This window comes from Anser brachyrhynchus, assembly GCF_964034855.1.
Source record: "Anser brachyrhynchus genome assembly, chromosome: 1".
Classification (NCBI taxonomy): Eukaryota; Metazoa; Chordata; class Aves; order Anseriformes; family Anatidae; genus Anser; species Anser brachyrhynchus.
Window position 1 is genome coordinate 166906945 of NC_137694.1, and position 18463 is coordinate 166925407.

General features: G+C 33.7%; 1 protein-coding gene across 24 annotated transcripts in view; it reads left to right on the plus strand.

The window, feature by feature from the left end:
- Window positions 1–18463, plus strand: part of MYCBP2 (MYC binding protein 2) — a 198143-nt gene that overhangs the window by 131440 nt on the left and 48240 nt on the right. For 13 of the 24 annotated variants that reach the window (XM_080576146.1, XM_080576157.1, XM_080576166.1 and 10 more), the window contains 6 exons: window positions 1385–1501; window positions 2260–2400; window positions 7829–7903; window positions 10018–10242; window positions 11196–11328; window positions 14281–14406. In XM_080576146.1, coding sequence (XP_080432272.1) covers window positions 1385–1501; window positions 2260–2400; window positions 7829–7903; window positions 10018–10242; window positions 11196–11328; window positions 14281–14406 — 817 coding nt within the window. The remainder of the gene's footprint in view (window positions 1–1384; window positions 1502–2259; window positions 2401–7828; window positions 7904–10017; window positions 10243–11195; window positions 11329–14280; window positions 14407–18463) is intronic. The other 11 variants (XM_080576164.1, XM_080576147.1, XM_080576153.1 and 8 more) reach the window with 6 other exon arrangements.

Below are 18463 nucleotides of genomic sequence, written 5' to 3' on the forward strand. Positions count from 1 at the left end.
TATTGGCTTCTCTATGTTGAGAATGCTGTAAGCAATGGTTCAGCATTATATTTTTACAAGGAATGGAATGGGATGAAATGGTTGGAAGGGACCTAGAAAGATCATCAAGTCCGATGCCAGACCACTTCTACTTCAGGGCCAACCAAAAATTAAAGCATATATTATTAAGCATATATTCAAATGTCTCTTAAATACTGACAGACATGGGACATCAACCACCTCGCTAGGAAGCCTGTGACCTTCACCATAAAGAAATTTTTCTGAATGTCCAGTCTGTATGTTCCATGGCACAGCCTTGTTCCATTCCCACGTGTCCTATCATTGGTTACCAGGGGAAAGAGATGAGCACCTCCCTCTCCTCTTCTCCTCCTCAGGAAGTTGTAAAGAGCATTGAGGTCATCTCTTAGCTTTCTTTTCTCCAAACTACACAAAAACATTTATGTTATTGTGTTGTTTTGTTTTTGTTTTTAAAGCCTTAAAATGTATATAATTTCTTAAATAATTTGTTTAGAGGAAAAAAAAAAGCGGGTTAATGCACTGAGCTTTTGCATTTCTTTACCATTGTCCTGAGTTGATTCTTTCCTTATCATTCTGTGCTAATTTGAAGATTAAGTTCATACTTCAGTTGATACATTTGTTTTATAATGTTGAGTTTGAAAATAACCTTCAAAGAAAGGTTTTGTACAGCGCACACAGAATGTATGCATTTCTTAAGCTGTCTTTTTCGTTTCTAAGTTGTTCTTTGGGACAGCTGCCTGATAACATGTTTGAATGGAAAAAAAAAAGTGAATAACAGATGGGAGATTTGGGGGCCTGTAGTAAATCAGACTAGTAACAAGGAGTGTCTCATCTAACCTTCCTATGAAAAAAGGAAGAAATTATTCAAATGCCTATTTCAAAAGTAAGTAGAAAGATCTGCTCTTTTGCTATTCTCAAAAGGCTATTTAGACTATCTACTAAGGAAAATATCCATATTTTGGCCAAAAGCTGACTAAGCAGAATATTATGGTAGTGTCAAATGAGGACTGATAATCTTGAGTTGGTCGGTTACTGGAAATAGTAAATTTGGTAAGAGAAAACCCTGAACTTCGAAACTTAAAGAAGAATAAATTGTACGTGGGCAGTTATAAGAATGAGAAGCTTGTACTGAATATTGTCTGGTATAACAAAACCTTCAGAGAGATTGAGTTGATGTAGTTCAAACATAGTTTTAACAAAAATAAATGAAATCATACACAGCAGCCATGGGAAACTAGCAACAAACTGTAACTCTGACTGCCATCTTGTCACTAGCATTTCAGAATCTGTTAAACCTATTTCTTTTTACTCTGAGAGCTCTGTTCCAATTTTTTTCTTCCTTACTATCTTTCTTTGCTTCTCTTAGGTTCGCAAATTTGTGGCCAAGGACAGTGCAGGGCTTCGTATCCGTAGCCACCCTTCCCTTCAGAGTGAGCAAATAGGCATAGTGAAAGTCAATGGATCCATCACTTTCATTGACGAGGTAATTAATAAGAAATTTCTGTTGAAAATTGAGCTAAGATGTAAAGTTAATCCATGCAAATAATGTTTTTTTCATGTTTAAATGTTGACGTACAACTTCAGAACATAAGAGTATAAATCGCAAAAATTTCAATATTTACCAATTTAGTTTTTCAAGCTGTCATTTCCTTTTTATTTGCTTACTTGAAAACCTTTGTAACAGGCACTGTGATATCAGGAAACAAATTTCCTAGAGTTCATCTTCCAATAATATCTCTAAGGATTTTATGTTTAGCTATTTCAACTGTATATGAAAATCCAAAGATGCAGGTATCATTTTCATTATATCTTTCACTTACACTTCTGAAAGATCACTAGTGTGTTAGACTACTGTGCATGTATACTTCTTCTAGTATAACTTATACAAGGAATATTTTTGCAATTTACTAAGTTAAATGAGCAGTGGAAAAGCGGAAAGTGGAGAACAGTAAGCTTATGAAGGCTCGGCTTTCTTTCCTCTTTTCTCTCAAAGCAAATCTTATTATTGCAAGATCTGATTTAAATCTGTCTTTGCACCTTGCATTCTAAAAAGATGTGCTTCCCATTGCTTTGAAATTCTGATTTTGTCAATATTCCTTTTTACCTCTTCTTATGTTCTGTCAGTATAGTGAAGATCATTACATCCTTGCTACTGCTGTTTGTCTAATGTCTGTTAATCCTTGCTAGCCACGGAACGGTTACAGGAGGGCATGGCTCGTTTTTGTTGCTTGTTTCCCATAGATCCACAATGATGATGGTGTTTGGCTGAGGCTGAATGATGAGACAATAAAGAAGTATGTTCCTAACATGAATGGTTACACTGAAGCCTGGTGCCTCTCTTTTAACCAACATCTTGGCAAGAGCCTTCTGGTACCTGTTGACGTAAGTAAAAGGTGCCTTTGAAAAATATCCAAAGTACACTCTGTCCTCATTACAAGACTTTCTTTAATTAAGGCTGCAAATGAGTCCTGAGGTTAAAAAAAAAAAAAAAAAAGACGTTTAATTACTAAATACTATCTTACATGTGTTTCCATTTTTGAGGGCTATTGTGTAATGAGGGTGGAGTGTAGAAATGTACAAAGCTTTTTATGTTAAAGGTTCTTCTCCTAAAAGAGAAACAAAAGTGGAAAGACTGATAAAAAAGTATAACCATTAGATTAAGCACCAGATGTTCCTGATGCAAGATTTCATTGTCCATAAAGTGGCCCACTAATGTAATGATCTCAGAAGAGGCTTACAGCCAGCAGTTAACCAATGTAGTTGAGGCACTTTTTTAAAAACTCAAAAAATTCTTTAGGCTGTTTTGTTTTTCATTGATATTTTTGTGAGTTTTACATTTGAATTCCTGAGTTACAAAATAGTAGCTAATGAAAGAATCACAGCATCAAGGCTCAGTAAAAAACATTTGAGTTTATAAGAGTAAGCGTAATTTATCTGGATAACTTCAGTGGTGATCACCATCACTACAAATCAAAGGTTACACATTTTCTGGCAACAAGATAAAACTAGATACAAAAGTGTTTAAGTGTATAAGCCAAACCAATGTTTCTCAAAAAACTTCTGAAATTGTAGGTCTTCTGGCTTATCTGGTTTTGTGCATTCACCAAAGTGGGCAGTAACATGGTTTCTTCAGGGCAGAGTGTGAGAATTAGATCTAATTGCTAATGCAGCTGTTTAGTTTCAACTTGTCCTCTTATATGAGTGAGCTATCAACTTTGGTAAATCAATTTATCAATTTTGGTAAATATTGTAAGCACTGAAGGGTATGATTTTTTTCAGATTTTTATTTCTAATACTTTTTTTATTTGCTATGGGGAATGTTAATCATCTCAGCAGTCACGTATATGATTAGCAAGAACTTACTGGTTGGTATATTTTAAATGGCTCCAGTACACATTTATTTGTGGAGTAACATATACTTTGTTCTCTGAGAAAAGCTTTAAAGAGATTACCACTCTTAACAAAATAATAATAATAATAATAATAATAATAATAATAATAATAGTAATAATAATAATTATTATAAATCCTGAATATTAAATTTTGATAACATAATCTTGATGATTCAAATTTCACTTGAATAAGTAAGACAGGTACAATTAAATGTGAAAAATAGTGTTTAATTATCATACATCTCCCTGTATGAATGCTTCTCTAAAGTTCAGATAAAATATAATAGATCTTATTTCTTCTTAAAGTGTGTTATGAAAGTTTTGATACCACGTGAACTCTTAGAATATGACAAATATGGCTACTTTTATTTTAACTAACCAGTTACATCACATTCTCAGTCACACTAGGTAAAAGTCATATGCTTTCTTAGTTTCCGATCAGTCAACAGCCAGTAGCAAACAGCAAAGATGTTAAGAAAGCAACTATTAATGTAAGGTGGTTATGTCTAATAACAGATATTTTGAGTTACTTATGGATAGAAGCTTTCTTTGCATCTCTCTCATACTTTCATATTTTTGAAAGGACATGGCATGTCCTGAAACTATTTTACTGTAACCGTATTTAAGCATTCAGATTTGTTGGTTTGATTCATAATCATAAATGGAAAAAAAATCTATATTTTTGCTTTCTTAATGGCCACAAAACAAAAGTCACAGTTCAGCGGCTTACTTTTGACTGCCTTAGTCTCTACTGCAAACTATTATGTTTTTATGCACCACACAACTTGATGAAAATTAATAAACTCTTTAGTAAGCTCCTGACTTTTGTAAGTCAGCTTAAAACTCTTTTCTGCTAAATCTTGACCACATAAAGTGATACTGCTTTCTTGTATCTGCCCATCCTTTTTTTGTTTAATTGGGTAACTGAATGACATTATGAGCAAAATGTAAAAAATCTGTTAATATGCACGATTTCTAGAATCTACAGCTGTTCAACCAGTATTGGCTCTAGAAGAGGGAAACATACTGGAAGGAGTCTCATAAGTGACTGCAAGTACATATGGAAAATCAAGTGGCTGAATTAGTCATGCTAATCCCTGTTCAAATTAATGTCACAGTACTTTTACTAGGCTCGATTTTTATTCAACTCAGGAGTATGCAGACTTGGCAGCTCTGATGATGTTACTTTGCTACATTTAAAAATATAAGCTTTTTGTGATCATCAGTTACGTAGAAAAAATCTTTCAGTACATTTTGTAAAATATATTTAAGGTATGCTTTTTACAGAAAGCTTTAATTGCTCTATTTCATCACTGTAGTAATTGAGCAGTGAATAAAAAATAAAAAATATTTTTTAAAAAAGATTTAAAATGATAAAAAGCACATTTTTTCTGTAGTGGTAACTTCAGCCTCTAGTCCTATTGGCATATATACTGTATTTACATTTTCTGATTATTTATAGACATTAACTAGTTATTTTATGATAAAGCAAATATTGAGTATTTTAGATCTCCTTAGTACACTGTTTCTGTATATTTTGATCAAAGGTACTATATTTATAGATAAATGATCATAGGGAAGCAGAGATCCACTGTAGTTGCCAGACTCTATTTATTTTAGTTGTGGTCATTTACTTTCTCAAGAAACACTGTATAGTCAAATCTGTTCCTACTTTTGCTCTTCTTCTTTCATGAGGAACAGCTACGTAGCCATTGATCTAAACTTGTGAATCTAATCCATTTTAGGTAATACGATTATGAAACATGTTGTGAATTTGGATTAGCTTCTTACTGTCCTGATAGTTACTTTTCCTTCCGTCTTGTGAGATTCAGTTAATTGTTCTTGCTAAGTTCTGATAGAGGTTATCATGTATACAGACAGTTGTGTATTCACGCATGCACATGGTAAAAGATATATACAGCATAAAACGATACACACTAGTGAGAAGTAGTTTTATTTTATGGGGAGTTAATGGAATTTGTCTTTTGGTTAAACTCTGGAACTTTTTAAAAATCATATTCTGAATATGGTTTTGTTCCTTAATTTTAAATGTCAAATGTATAACTATAAGGAATACTGTATCCTGCTGCCCAGTTTTAGTGTTACATTCCCCAACCACTACAGGCAAGCAGAACTGAGAAACTTCAAGTTTTTAAAACTGCTAATGTATTGTAAGAGAGAACCAAAATTAGTATGTAGATTGCTGAGTTTGATTGCAGAACCTCAGAATGTTTTGTGGAAACACTGAAGGACATTCACAATCGATTTCTACCATCATTTTAGACGTGATGGGAAATAATGGTTATGTTGGGTAAAAGTCTAAAAAATCATTTAAGATAACACTTAGCTTTGAAGAATAATATTATTTGAGATTTTAAATGCTTTTTTCATTGCTAATTTCTAGCGGCGAAGTAATTTATATTCAGTTTTATGATTTCTGAAACTTAAACTTGATTGGAAAAAAGGTATGAATTTTTTCCTGGAAGAATTCCTGAAATTATTTTTAATTTTTGGAAGGGAAGGCTCAAAAGAAAAAAATGAACTAAATCTACAGATGGTAGCATGAGGACTAAATACAAGAGCTTGTATGTAGTAGTTTCTTCAGAATTAAATATTAATTCTCAGTTATATAATAGATATATTGATTTACACTGACATATGACATGCTAAAAGCCAAGAAGCCAGAAAGCTCTCAAGTTTGAAGAGCAAAGGTCTGGTTTGATCTTCTCTGTGTTGCAGAGCCAGCCAGCATGGTCCCACTTCAGTGCTGTGTGTTTTTCACATATAGCTTTATGGCATACAAAACCAGATCTTTGAAATGATAATATAGTATCTTGGGTATGGCACCACATTCCTTTGAACAGTAGAAGTCTGTCACAAAGTAGGAGATTTGTTGCAAAGTAATGTAATCAGTCTGTTAAGCTACATTGGATGCCTATGAAGTATACTCTCATTAGGCAAATGTAGTCTTTTTATAATTATTATAGTTTTATGTCAGATTGGTAAGCCTTTATTCTGTGATTTTGTCATCTTCCTGTCTAACACACCACCACCACCTTCCGTGATGCCCCCAGGCATCTTTTCTTTGTGTATTAGTGCCTCTTTCAAATTCAGGAGGAGGTGCTGCACTCTAATGAAGTTATGGTGTTTGATAATGTCTTCATTTTTGTCCAAGTTTAAAGTTGTTTTCTTTACTAAAGATTGATGTAAGGAGAATTTTTGCAAACAGTAGTAGATGATTTACTTCTGTCATGAGGTGGATTTACTTATTTTTAACATGTTAATGTTTTTTTTCAAGGAATACAGAGAATGCATGCCAAGACTGTTTTGTACTTGCCAATTTCTGCTTAAAGTGATTCTTTTATTGTTATTTTTTAATTACTGTTAAATTTTGGTGTCAATGCTGCAGGGATTTCATTTGGTTTTCCTGCCAAGATGGGGATAGGAAATTAAAAAAAAAAAAGTCTTTACCAAAGGGATTGTGCTGTAAATACTGGTTATTAATACTACTATTTATGTACTATTAATTATTTCTTTTGATAGGAACAGTGAAAATTTCTTTGAAATGAGTAGAAACAAGTTTATGGAGAGAGGTTACTTCATGGAGAAAAATGGCTGCTTTTGGTGTTTTCCAGTGGCTAATAAATGCCGTCCTAGCTGTTCTGTGGGGGAAAAATGCACAGAACAGTAGAGCTTGTGTCTATAATATGGGCTATTGCTTATAAAATTAGGGAACTCGAGCAGCTCCATTTGATTGTTGATAATTCATAATAAAGTAGTAAATGAATCGTATGTCTTATAAGCTAATGAGATTTTAGTGGTTCTTCCTTACAGCACTCTGCAATTTTTGCTTCTGGTAAAGAGTGTGGTATCGATGTGCAAACTAGTGAAATCATTCTGTACAAGTGAGTTGCTTCCAAACATAGAGAGCTTAGCCCTTCTGCATCTTTGCAGTTCTGAACTGGTGACAAAAGTCCACGTGCAGTTGTCCTGCAATAATTGAAATCCTTTCGAAACAGCAGACTGTCTTGCTTGTAAAACTGTGGTTTATGGTGGAACAAACTTCTGTTTTGTTGTAACAGAAGAGTGGGATCTGTCTGTGCATAGTCTCAAGCTTTATAAGAAATGTCTGGCTCTTGGTTTCAGTAAATGGCATGACACACTACATCCATTTCGAGCTTTTGACATACCAAACTGTTTTTGTTTAATAGATGATTTGGCAAGGGGAGCAATGAACTCTCAGGTGACTTGATCAGAAAAACAAAACTTTTCACTTTTGCAAGATATTCTACCAGTAAAATTACTTGTGGAGAAAGTTTGCATTACTATACTTCTAGCTTCTTCCTCCAGTGTTTCTTTGTTCCCATTTCCTTGTTGATATATGTCTTTTTTTTTTTTTTTTAAACTTTGTTGTTCAGAATGTCTTTAATGCTAGCCAAGGAGTAAGGGATTTGGACTTTTTTTCATGGACTTCCAAAGCTTTACCCCCTAAGGTGAGTTAATTGACAGGAACAGTCACACTGTATCTCTTTTTGTTTTTCAGAATGTACCTTGTAATTCAACTTTACATTAAATATTCTTTGAAGTCTATTTTACCTTGAAATATTTTTACAGGAAATACAAGGTTTGCATAGAATGCTGTATCTGGATCTTTTCCTTTATGAGGAGAAAAAATTTTTAGGGCAGATTAATTCTTAAGTAGCACTCTCCTTTATTAAAAAAATAGAAATTCAGAGATATTAATAACATAATAAAGGCTTTCATTCTGCTTCTTGATGCAGAATGAATAGTAGTTTTTTTTCTGTTGTTGAAGGGTTCACATGAAGTTGCAGTATCTAATAAGATGACATTCATATGAGGAAGGCCACAAAAATTTAACAAGTAGACTATTCCTATTTTTTTTTAATGTGCAATTACAAGAACAAATTACATTATATGCAGTTAAGCAGTCTCAATTATCTACATAAGTGCATATCTAAATGTCTTTACAGCCTTGTAGTGATTTTTAGATCCAGGTTGTTTTCATATGAACTTTGTAATGAAGATGATGCTCAATATTGCACCTACTGGTTTAGAGATTTAAAAATTTGTTTTTCACTGAATCTTCTTCCCCAAGATAGCAAACTGCTTTACTGTTATATGACGATCTAGACAATGTTCACACTATCTTTAGAACGCAGAATTTTTTTCTCTTTGAACCAATTTACTGCAGCTTGCTTTGAAAGTTAACGTATTTACAGAACAGGTTCATTTGCTAGAAAGGCTTCTTGGGAAGACTGTTATGTAACTCTGGACATGATGCAGACTTCAATACCAAAAATCTGAAAATATATTAATTGGAGATCAAAGGAAATACTGTAAATTAATAAGGAAATAACTAGAAGTTTGGTTTAAAACTGATAAAAGTATTTTTCTACACAGCGGGTAATGAACTCCTAGAAGGTGTAGTTACAGGAGACTGTGGATGCAGAAAGTATCAGCACATTCAGAAGGGATTAAACATATTTATAGGAACCAGGTTCATAAACAGACACTAGAGGAAGTAGGGGTGTACCCTCTAATATCCATAATAAAAAGATTTTAAATGTTGTTGTTATGTAAGGGATGGACCACGAATAATGTCTTGCATGCTACTTCTGAACAGCATCTCCTGTTGCCATTTACCGGACTAGGTGAGCCACTGGCTTCATCCACTAGGGCATTACGTAGGTTTTTAACTTTCAGGCGTTCTTTTAAAAGTACATATGGTTTGCATTTTAAGCATAATAAAGCATTCCTGTTTCTCATTTGCTTTCTTCTGATAGGAATATGCAATATGTTACCCCCATCCTTCATAGTTTTTGTATAATAGACATTTTAGACATTTTTATTAAGCCATGGCTAACTGAAAATCTATAGTAGTCTGTCTCTTATTTTTAGCAACTACCGTTTTTTCTACTGGTAGGAAACTCAAAAAGTGTGTTCTCGTTTCAGATTTGGGTTTATATTTAATCTCTAATCGTTACTGTGTGAAATAAATTTGCAGGCCATTTTTATTATGTGAGTGAAAAATATAAATATGCACCACTATTTCTACGTGCATTTAAGTTTCTATGGTGTTTCTGTTACTCTGTCATAATTTTACCTTTAGTCTAAATTAACAGTGTTACAAAATCAAAAAAGAAGCATATTGTTTGAAAAGAGGTGATATTTAAGTTCCCTTTTCATAGCCCCAGGCTTTTTGCTATATTATTTCACAAATACAGCAGGAGGAATGAGTGTGTATCCTGATAAATGTCAGTATGAAGCAAGGTTTAGTCAAAGTGGTAGAGAAAGTAAATTGTTTCTAATTGTAGATATGGGATACTCCTTTTAAATAAATTGCCTACATTTCTGTTTCAAGAGTAATAGGGTAGCTTTTCAATTAAATTGCAATTTACTAGTAGTTCAGTTGTATATTACTGCATGCTAAAATTAGCAATGTAACTAGTACCTCTTCTAGCTTTGGAATTTAATTATTGTAGTTTTAAAATAAGTATTTCTTATATGAAGAGTTCAAGGGTATTATTAATAGGTTTTATTCTGTTCTGTTTTTTTGTTTTGCCTTTTTTTTTTTTTAATTTCTCAGGAATCTAGGTCTAATACTGATGATTTTTTCAAAGACCTAAATTCACACTGCCCACAGGAAGCAGTGATGCAAGAACAAGATATGCCATTCCTTCGAGGTGGTCCTGGAGTGTACAAGGTAGTGAAGACTGGCCCATCAGGTCACAACATCAGAAGCTGCCCTAACCTTAGAGGTATCCCAATTGGAATGTTAGTTCTGGGAAACAAAGTCAAGGCAGTGGGCGAGGTATGGATCATTGTAGCTTCAGTTCATGTCTTCATAGATACCAATATATAACTAGTAAACTCAACAAAAGAATCTGCCCCTGTACAGGTTTGCTTTTCCAACCCTCATGATAAATGCTAACTTCTGAACTTGGTTTGTATTATAAATACTAATGCAATTCTGTTTTTTTTGTTTTGGTTTGTTTTTTTTTTTTGCCTTTTAGATGTGTGTCTTGATTGGAATAATGTTAAAGTTGTACTGACTGCAGTTACATATGCTTGCTTATATATTTCTGTTACAGTATTCTTTTCAAAATGTTGTTTCCTATTCAATGTTTTTGTCATACGCTTTGAAAGAATTTTGTTTCACTGAAAAAAAAAATTTCTAGGACCTAACCAATTAACAATTTATTCTGTTCCTCTGTTTTGATTCATTTGTTCAGTTGCTGAACTATTGTTACTGTTCCCAATTGTCCAGCTGTGGTGTTTTATGGTTAAGAATGGCTTAAGGATGAAGTGTGTCATGCTATTTCCTAAATACAATGACAGGAACAAAATTAGTACTTGAACAAACATTTCATATATATAACTTGCTATTATAATTCTACTGTTGCAGCCACCAATAAAAAGGCATACCTTGATTAATATCTCCTTCAAGTTTTTATTTGGGCTTGTTTGGATGTTCCAACGTTGCGGTGTTGGTGATTTGCTTTTTCTGAACATAAGCAGGTCTAATATTTTTGGAAATATCCCTAACTGTATATGTGCCATAAATGGTTTTGGTCCTTCAATCTGTCTCAGTCTGTGGCCTTAATTTAAGAAACATTTATCAAAAAAAAAAAAAAAAGAGCTTTAATTGTAATATGAAGATTGGAATGTGCATATTTTTTTCAGTTTCTGAAGTAAGTTGCTGAGTCATGCTACTGAATAATCTGGAAAGTCGGTATGTTGTGCTTTTTTGTGTGTGTGCATCAGGTGACTAATTCAGAAGGTACATGGGTGCAAATGGATAAGAACAGCATGGTAGAATTCTGTGAAAGTGATGAAGGCGAGGCGTGGTCATTAGCTAGAGACAGAGGTGGAAACCAGTACCTCCGACATGAAGATGGCAAGTTGTTTTGTTTTGTTTTTTAATTAACTTAGAAAAATATTACAAGAAATTTAAACAGGATAAATAAAGAAGAAACTGAATTTAAAACAGGTATAACATAAATTCATACTTTCTCATTTGAGTTGCTTTACACTGATGAATTTCAAAGTTGTTTAAATGTTCTTTCTATGTTTTTAAAAGAACAGTTAAAACATTTCCCCATATTTTCTTCTGTACCAGTTATGGATCATAATATTATCCTTCCTTCTTTTAACTATAGGGATGATTTTCAAATAAGTACTTGTATATTTCTCCTATTAGCTTTCTTTTGTCTATTTTGTGTTTCTAGGAAAAGCAGAGCAGAAAAAAACATTTATGTTCCTTTTGGTTGTGTTAAGTTTGTTAGTTCTGCCACACTGCATCCTATTAAAAACCCATTACATATTTATTTATTTATTAACACCATATTTAAAATTAATATCCCACTGCTAATTACTCTAGTTAGCAAAGAATTATTACCTTTTCTTAAAATGCAGAATTTCTGTCCTGATAATGTTCAAACTGGGTAAGACCTAGAAATAATAAAAGAAAATGTAAGCAAAAGGTTATACAAAATTTGTTATTGCATATTTTTAATTTTCTTCAATTCTTCCTTCTTTTCTTCTTTGTACTGCTCTTCCTCCAAACAGGCTGTCATTACTGATCTAAAATATCTTTCACCGGAAATGCTTCCTATAAGTGCATTGAGGCGTCTTGAAACTGTTCTTTCCCTATTAGATAGACCCAACCCACCTGGATGAGGTTCTCCGGTACAGGATTATGGCCTACCTGTATTCTTGCAAAAGATGAAACAGGGAGAGAGAGATCTGTCAGTATTTATACTTCTAGAGAAGATCATCTAATCCAAGCTCCCTGTCAGTGTAGGTTCAGTTAGATGATGTTGCTTACACCCTTGTCTAGTCAAATTCTAAATATTTCCAACCTTTATGGACAACCTGTTCCAGTATTTGACCCACCTTTGTGGTGAAAACATTTCCTAATACAGTTTCACATTCTGTAGCTTTTGCTTGTTGTCCCTTGTCCTGCTTCTTTGAACCTTTGAGAAGAGTCTGGCTTCATCTTCTCTAAACCCTCCAGTTTCTCTCAATATTTCTCGCTGAGAATACTTGTAAGTTTCTTCCACTGATTATAAAATTGGGTACGATTTCCTCTGAAGCTGGTTTGTTTCAACTCACTTGAGAGTTAGTTTCTGCAAGCCATCTTTTTTTTTTCTTCATATATTTCTCTGTTTCCTGATTGAATCTGAATATTCTCAATTTGTAATTTTCTCACTCTCTTTATGAAATCTAACACATCCATTTGCCAAAAGATGTCTTCTGGAAAATTTTCTAATGCATGTCCTGTGGGTCAGTGTGCCTGGTTCTATTCTTTCTAGATGAGTCTTTGTTTTTATAAATAAGGTAAATGCGGATGTCTCTTGTGCATCTAGCTAAAGCAGTTTGCTATCAGTGCAGTTACTGAGATATTTCAACATATTCTGTGTTCTTAGTACATCTCAGTATTTAGAAGCTAAGGAGCTTAAGCCACAGACAAAAATGATGTAAACTAATTGCTTTTTTTTTTTTTTTTTGCCATGAAATGAATTAGGAATTCTGCTTGTTATCAACTTCCATACTTTTGCTGGAGGGAAATAAGCATTTGGAGGAGCTCTGGCTACATTTCCATCTGTCTCTGTTTTCACACATAAATAATACCCTATTTCAGATTGCTTTAATATTTTCATTACATAAGTAAATGATAATGAAATTCTCAGAAAGACGTAGGGTTTGTGTCAGAGCTAAACGCCCAAGTCTGTAGACAGGTATACAAGTACTTTAGCAGGAAAATTACAGCAAAATCTATATATGTCTGTAATTCAGAGAATCAAGGTTGATTTAAGATAGATTACACACTTGTTTAAAGTGCAGCAATTTGCTGTTGCTTTCTAATTCACCCATTCCTCTTTAAGTTCTAAGGCCAATTTTCCTTTAGCAGATAAACAACATTAACTTAACAAAGGATTAAACTTTTTTATTTTAAGTGAATGTATGTGTTATCTAAAAGTACATAATCTGAAATGCGGTTTTGGTCTGAAATGCTGAAATTTTATAAAAATGGCTCTTAGAAGAGTTGTGATTTTTTTTCAGTTAATTTTAGTATGGTTACAAAAGGAGAAAGTTGGTCAAGGTGCCAACCTGATCTTTTAACCTGCATTTAAGAGATTTCATGTGAATTACTTCTTGCAGATTATTACTTGGAATGATATTTCTGACCACATTGTCAGTAATGCCACTGTAAATCTAAATATTCAAGTGGATTCTGTCTCATATATTTTAGTTCTTTGTTCTTACGAATATTTTGAAAGACTCTAGGGTAGTTTTGGTTTGAGTTTTTGTGGTATCATACAAAAAGCATAACTGTAGTACTTGGTATCAGATATGAATAAATTTGTCAAGGAAAAAAATGCCTTATGTTCTGAGTAAGGATTAGTAAGGATTATTAAGTCAGGATTAGAAGTTTACTGGCTCTGAGTTTCTTGTCACTCTGAAAACATCTTTTGTCCATCAGGGTTTATCAAATAAATTTAACAATTGCTGTCCAAAGAACAAATATTCAAATGGTATGGTGTTACAAAAAAAATAAAATGTCAAGCCTGTTCCTAAGTGGCATATGACAGCAAAACTTGCAGCAACTCAGTCAAGTATAAAACTAGACTGCATGGTATTAAACCCTCAATCTTTTTAATTTTAGAGCATGACCTCTAGGGAAGAAAGATGTCGTTTTCTTTCTGAAGAGGGTTGAGTAGAGTGGAGGAGTGCTATCTGTGGGGAAAGAAAGAAAAATAAAGCTCCTTTGCCTTGTGACTCATCTTTCCAATGTAAATCAGTTACCTGAAAGGCCTAATTCTGAAGTGATGTGTTTTTTTTGCAGAGCAAGTTCTTCTAGACCAAAATGTTCAGACTCCTCCCCCAAGTCCTTTTTCAATACAAGCTTTCAGTAAGGGAACAAGCTGTAGTAATGGACAAGGGTTTGATTATGGCCTTGGAAATAACAAAGGTATGTTTTTACACTTATGTTTTATAAAATTATGTTCTTCTCAATTTTGCTTATGTTTTTGTTACTCATTTCCTACTCTTTTAGGCACCATCAGATGTGCTTCAAAAGATAAATCCAGTAACAGTGAATTTTGTAAGGTGTTCCACAATACATGCAACTAATATTGTAGCTGCTTTTTTCTCTACTTTAATTTCATTCAGTCTAAGTACTCTATATAAAAAGGATCATCAAATACTTGTAAGTTACCACTGAGGTTTCTGTAGGGGTAGGCAGAACACTGTAATTCAGAAATGAAAAATATATCTTAGTAAATCAAGATATGAACACTTGGATTTAGAAAGCATGGGTTTTAAAAAGATCAGAAACATTTTTAAACACTTCTAAACTGTCTTAACATTTTTAAGTGCTTTTAATTGGCTGACAGGATAGTAGATACCATGTGAGATATATGTTGTAAAACTGAAGTTGTCTTTCAATCACATAAATACCAGTTAACAATACTAGGAAGTAAATAACCCTATTTATTTTACTGGCAAAATAATAGTTTCTTTTAAGCATAGTTTATTGGTAAGATGTAAGTATAAATAAGCCATCACAGTGAACTCAAATTGCTTGCCTTCTGTTCATTCATTGATTAAATCTAGAATATCTAATAGTATAGAAGGGGCTTTTGCTGAGGCAGATGTCTTTGACAATTATTACTGAAACATGTAGCTTTGTCATTCTATTCTTATGACTCTGTACTCCATCCATGTCAGTTAGAACATGGGCCTTTGGTGTGCTATGTGTTTTTAATACCAACACACATTGTGAGTAACCTCTTAAGCTGGAAAAAACAAAACAAAACAAAAAAAACACCTTGAGTTGAGCCTTGCTTTAAAGGAAGACATATATAATACATATGGATATATATGATATTCACAGTTCTACTGTTACATACCATTATGCCACGAGGTTTTAATATTCACATAGGAAGGATAAAATATGGTCAAATATATTCAGGAAAAACAAAATTAAGGAGATACTAATTTCCTGTTGGTTAACACAACCGTTAATTATAAGCCTGTCTCTTCTACTGCATGACAACAAAACCTGAAATTATCGAGTAACCTGCAAGCTATTATCACTGTAGTCCTAAGAGTCATGTAGACACCATCACGTATCAGGGTCCTTCATCATGAGGTTGGACTTTGTGATCTTGGAGGTCTCTTCCAACCTAGATGATTCTGTGATTCTGTGATCATAGCATCAAGTTCCTTAAAAAGCTGTAAATCTGCTGACGTGCTTTACTAATGGGCAGTGAAATGTGAGTACTAACATGTGGACATTGGTTGAGAAGTAATGAACCAGTGTTTCTTCCACTGTTCTCCACAGCTGCCCCATGCTCAGTTACAGGGCAAGATCAGCAATGCATGTAAGAAATCACATAAATAGTGCTCTTTGGCAGCTTTCTTTATAGGGTCAGTTAGATTACTTTATTCGTTCTATTTATTGTAACTGCTTCTGAATTGCCGAAGAGCAGGGAGTTGTTGGCAACTATACATGAAAAAATAACCATACTACTTTTCCTCCCCAAAATATAACTCTTGTATCATTATTTTACATACTGTTGTCCTGCATTCTCTGATCTAGATCTAAGAAGCTTTGAGTTCTGTGGAAAAGAAAGAACTGAAGACAAAAGAACAGTCAGTTAGGAAAATTTTTGAATGAAACAGTTCTGTTGGAGAATCCTGTTTGTCAAAAGAACTTCCTGTAGGGATGTGCTAGTTTCATTGCAAATTCAGTCACGTTTACATCAGTCAAATGTAAAGATACCCATGTAGTAGGTCTGTGTTTACAGTATTGCCTGCAAGGCTGAAGACATAGCTCCCACAAATTTTCTATTTGATTTAGCTGTATCTTCTATGTGTGAGCCTTTTACATTGCAGGCAAGTCTTTAATATTCGTTATGAATGGTCCTATCCCCCTCCACATTTAATTTGAGCAGATAGTTATTTTGAACAGATAACTTTCAACCTCTTTTCAGAGGTTCTTCCCTTTAAAATAATTACTCATCTATGAAATAGGCCTGTTTGTTTATTGTGTTCATTTACTGGTCATTTATACAAACTGGGACAATTACAACTGAAAATGGACTTATGTACATTTTCATATATCATCTAATCGTGAAGCATTTTATAGCTTTTAGGAAAGGTCTGCTTGGTCTCACAATCATGACCTTTGCAGCAACTCCAAGATTTCCTTATAGACATACCTGCAAGTATCCTGTTTAATGTCACTGTTTAAGTAATTCCACTTACAGATAACTAGTCTTTCCTTACTTTTGAAAGTACTTTTATGTAAGAAGCAGAGTAAGATTGACTTTGATATTCCAGAACGTATCAGACACTTAAGCAGATGCTATTCTTTGTCCAGAGAAAGGGATTAACAAAAATAATTTTCTATTAATTTCTAAAAAAATAAATAACAAGGTAACAAGAATCCCATTTTGTTCTGAATTCACAAATGTTAGAAGGAAACATTTTCCTTATTTGTATTTAAAATATATTTGTCATCAGCTATACTTTAAAATGCTGAAAGTCACTTATTAGTTTTGAGACAGCATTAAAAGCCACAGGACTATTGAAGTAGTGCCCGAACCTGGGTTCCTGGACAAGCATAGAGGGGAACCACTACTGGCTTGCTGGGCTTTGTGTACTTCTGTAAAAATCATTTCCAAGTCCTCTTCTGCCATATAAACAAACAGTAATAGTGACAAAACTGATCTTATACATTGTCACACTAGATGATCGTCGGCTGTTAGACTTGGTTGCTTTCCAAATATCCCCTCTGCACCTACCCTAAGAAAACGTTAGGAAGGAAAGACTGAAAAGAGTCATTTCATGATACCAGGATTCCATGGTTCTGGAATGTGGTACACGAACAATTTTGTATTTTCGTGTAGTATAAATGTGAATACATTAGGTATTCAAGGAGAAAGAATTAGCTAATTGTTTTTATGTTTGTTTTTAATAGTGATAACAAAAAGAACTATACCATTTTGGGACCTGAGAGTCAAGTTCTATTTCATTTCCGTAGATGCTAAATTTTGTAGCTGGCCTGAGAGCTTAATTCATATGAGAATTTCAAAGGATAAGACTTTCAGTTCTGTGATTCTGCTTTATAAACAATGTGTAGAACTAAGCTACCATGTCTGATCTTATCACCAGAATTCTTCAGAATTAATTATAAAGATTCACATAGTAGCAATAGTGATGCTTGTTTTAGTATCAGATAATGAGGGAGTAGTTTATAGTAGTTAAAAAATACAGTGCTACAGTATGTGGAATAATGGGATGACAGTGATAAATAAGCTGATAGAAAAGCAGATTTTTTTATTTGTATGTATATATATATAAATATATATTAGGTCGTTCTCAGGAACATGGTGTAGGTACACCTGAATTAGATGACTTCCCTGAGCTTTTTAGTTTTAGGTCAGCATCTGTTCTCCCTCATTCAGCTTGCCTCCTTCAGAGCAAAACACCATGCATCTCTCTGTGATGGTCTGCATGGTTTTTTGTTCTGAAAGGGCTTATTGCTGTCAGTACTTGAGACTGGATCGAGTCTGGTTTACCAATTCTTGTGATATGACTTGTTAGAGCAGTAAGCCCCAGTGAAGCACTGGGGATAGCAGGAAAGACAGAATAAAAAAAAAAAAAGTTTTTTTAGGTTTTCCAAGGTACTGAGCTGAAGGAATGATCTGCCTCTACATTGTCATTTGTGCTTTGTGTTTTCCTGCTGTTAACACGGAATGCAGAACCCAGCTACCTGAGCTGGCTTTGCACTAAAGCAGTGCTAGGTCAGCAGAGTTTACTGGTTGAGTTTGTGAATTGTTAAAACAAAAGTTAGATATAGAAATAGCGTACATACATTCAACTGAAAATGTACAAAGCATGATCCGAACAAAACCTGCACAAGTATTTTCGCATATGTGATAGGGTATAAATAAACTACCCACATACAGTTGAGAGTTACTGCTGGGTTTTATCTTCCAGTGTTGGTTTTTTCTCTGATA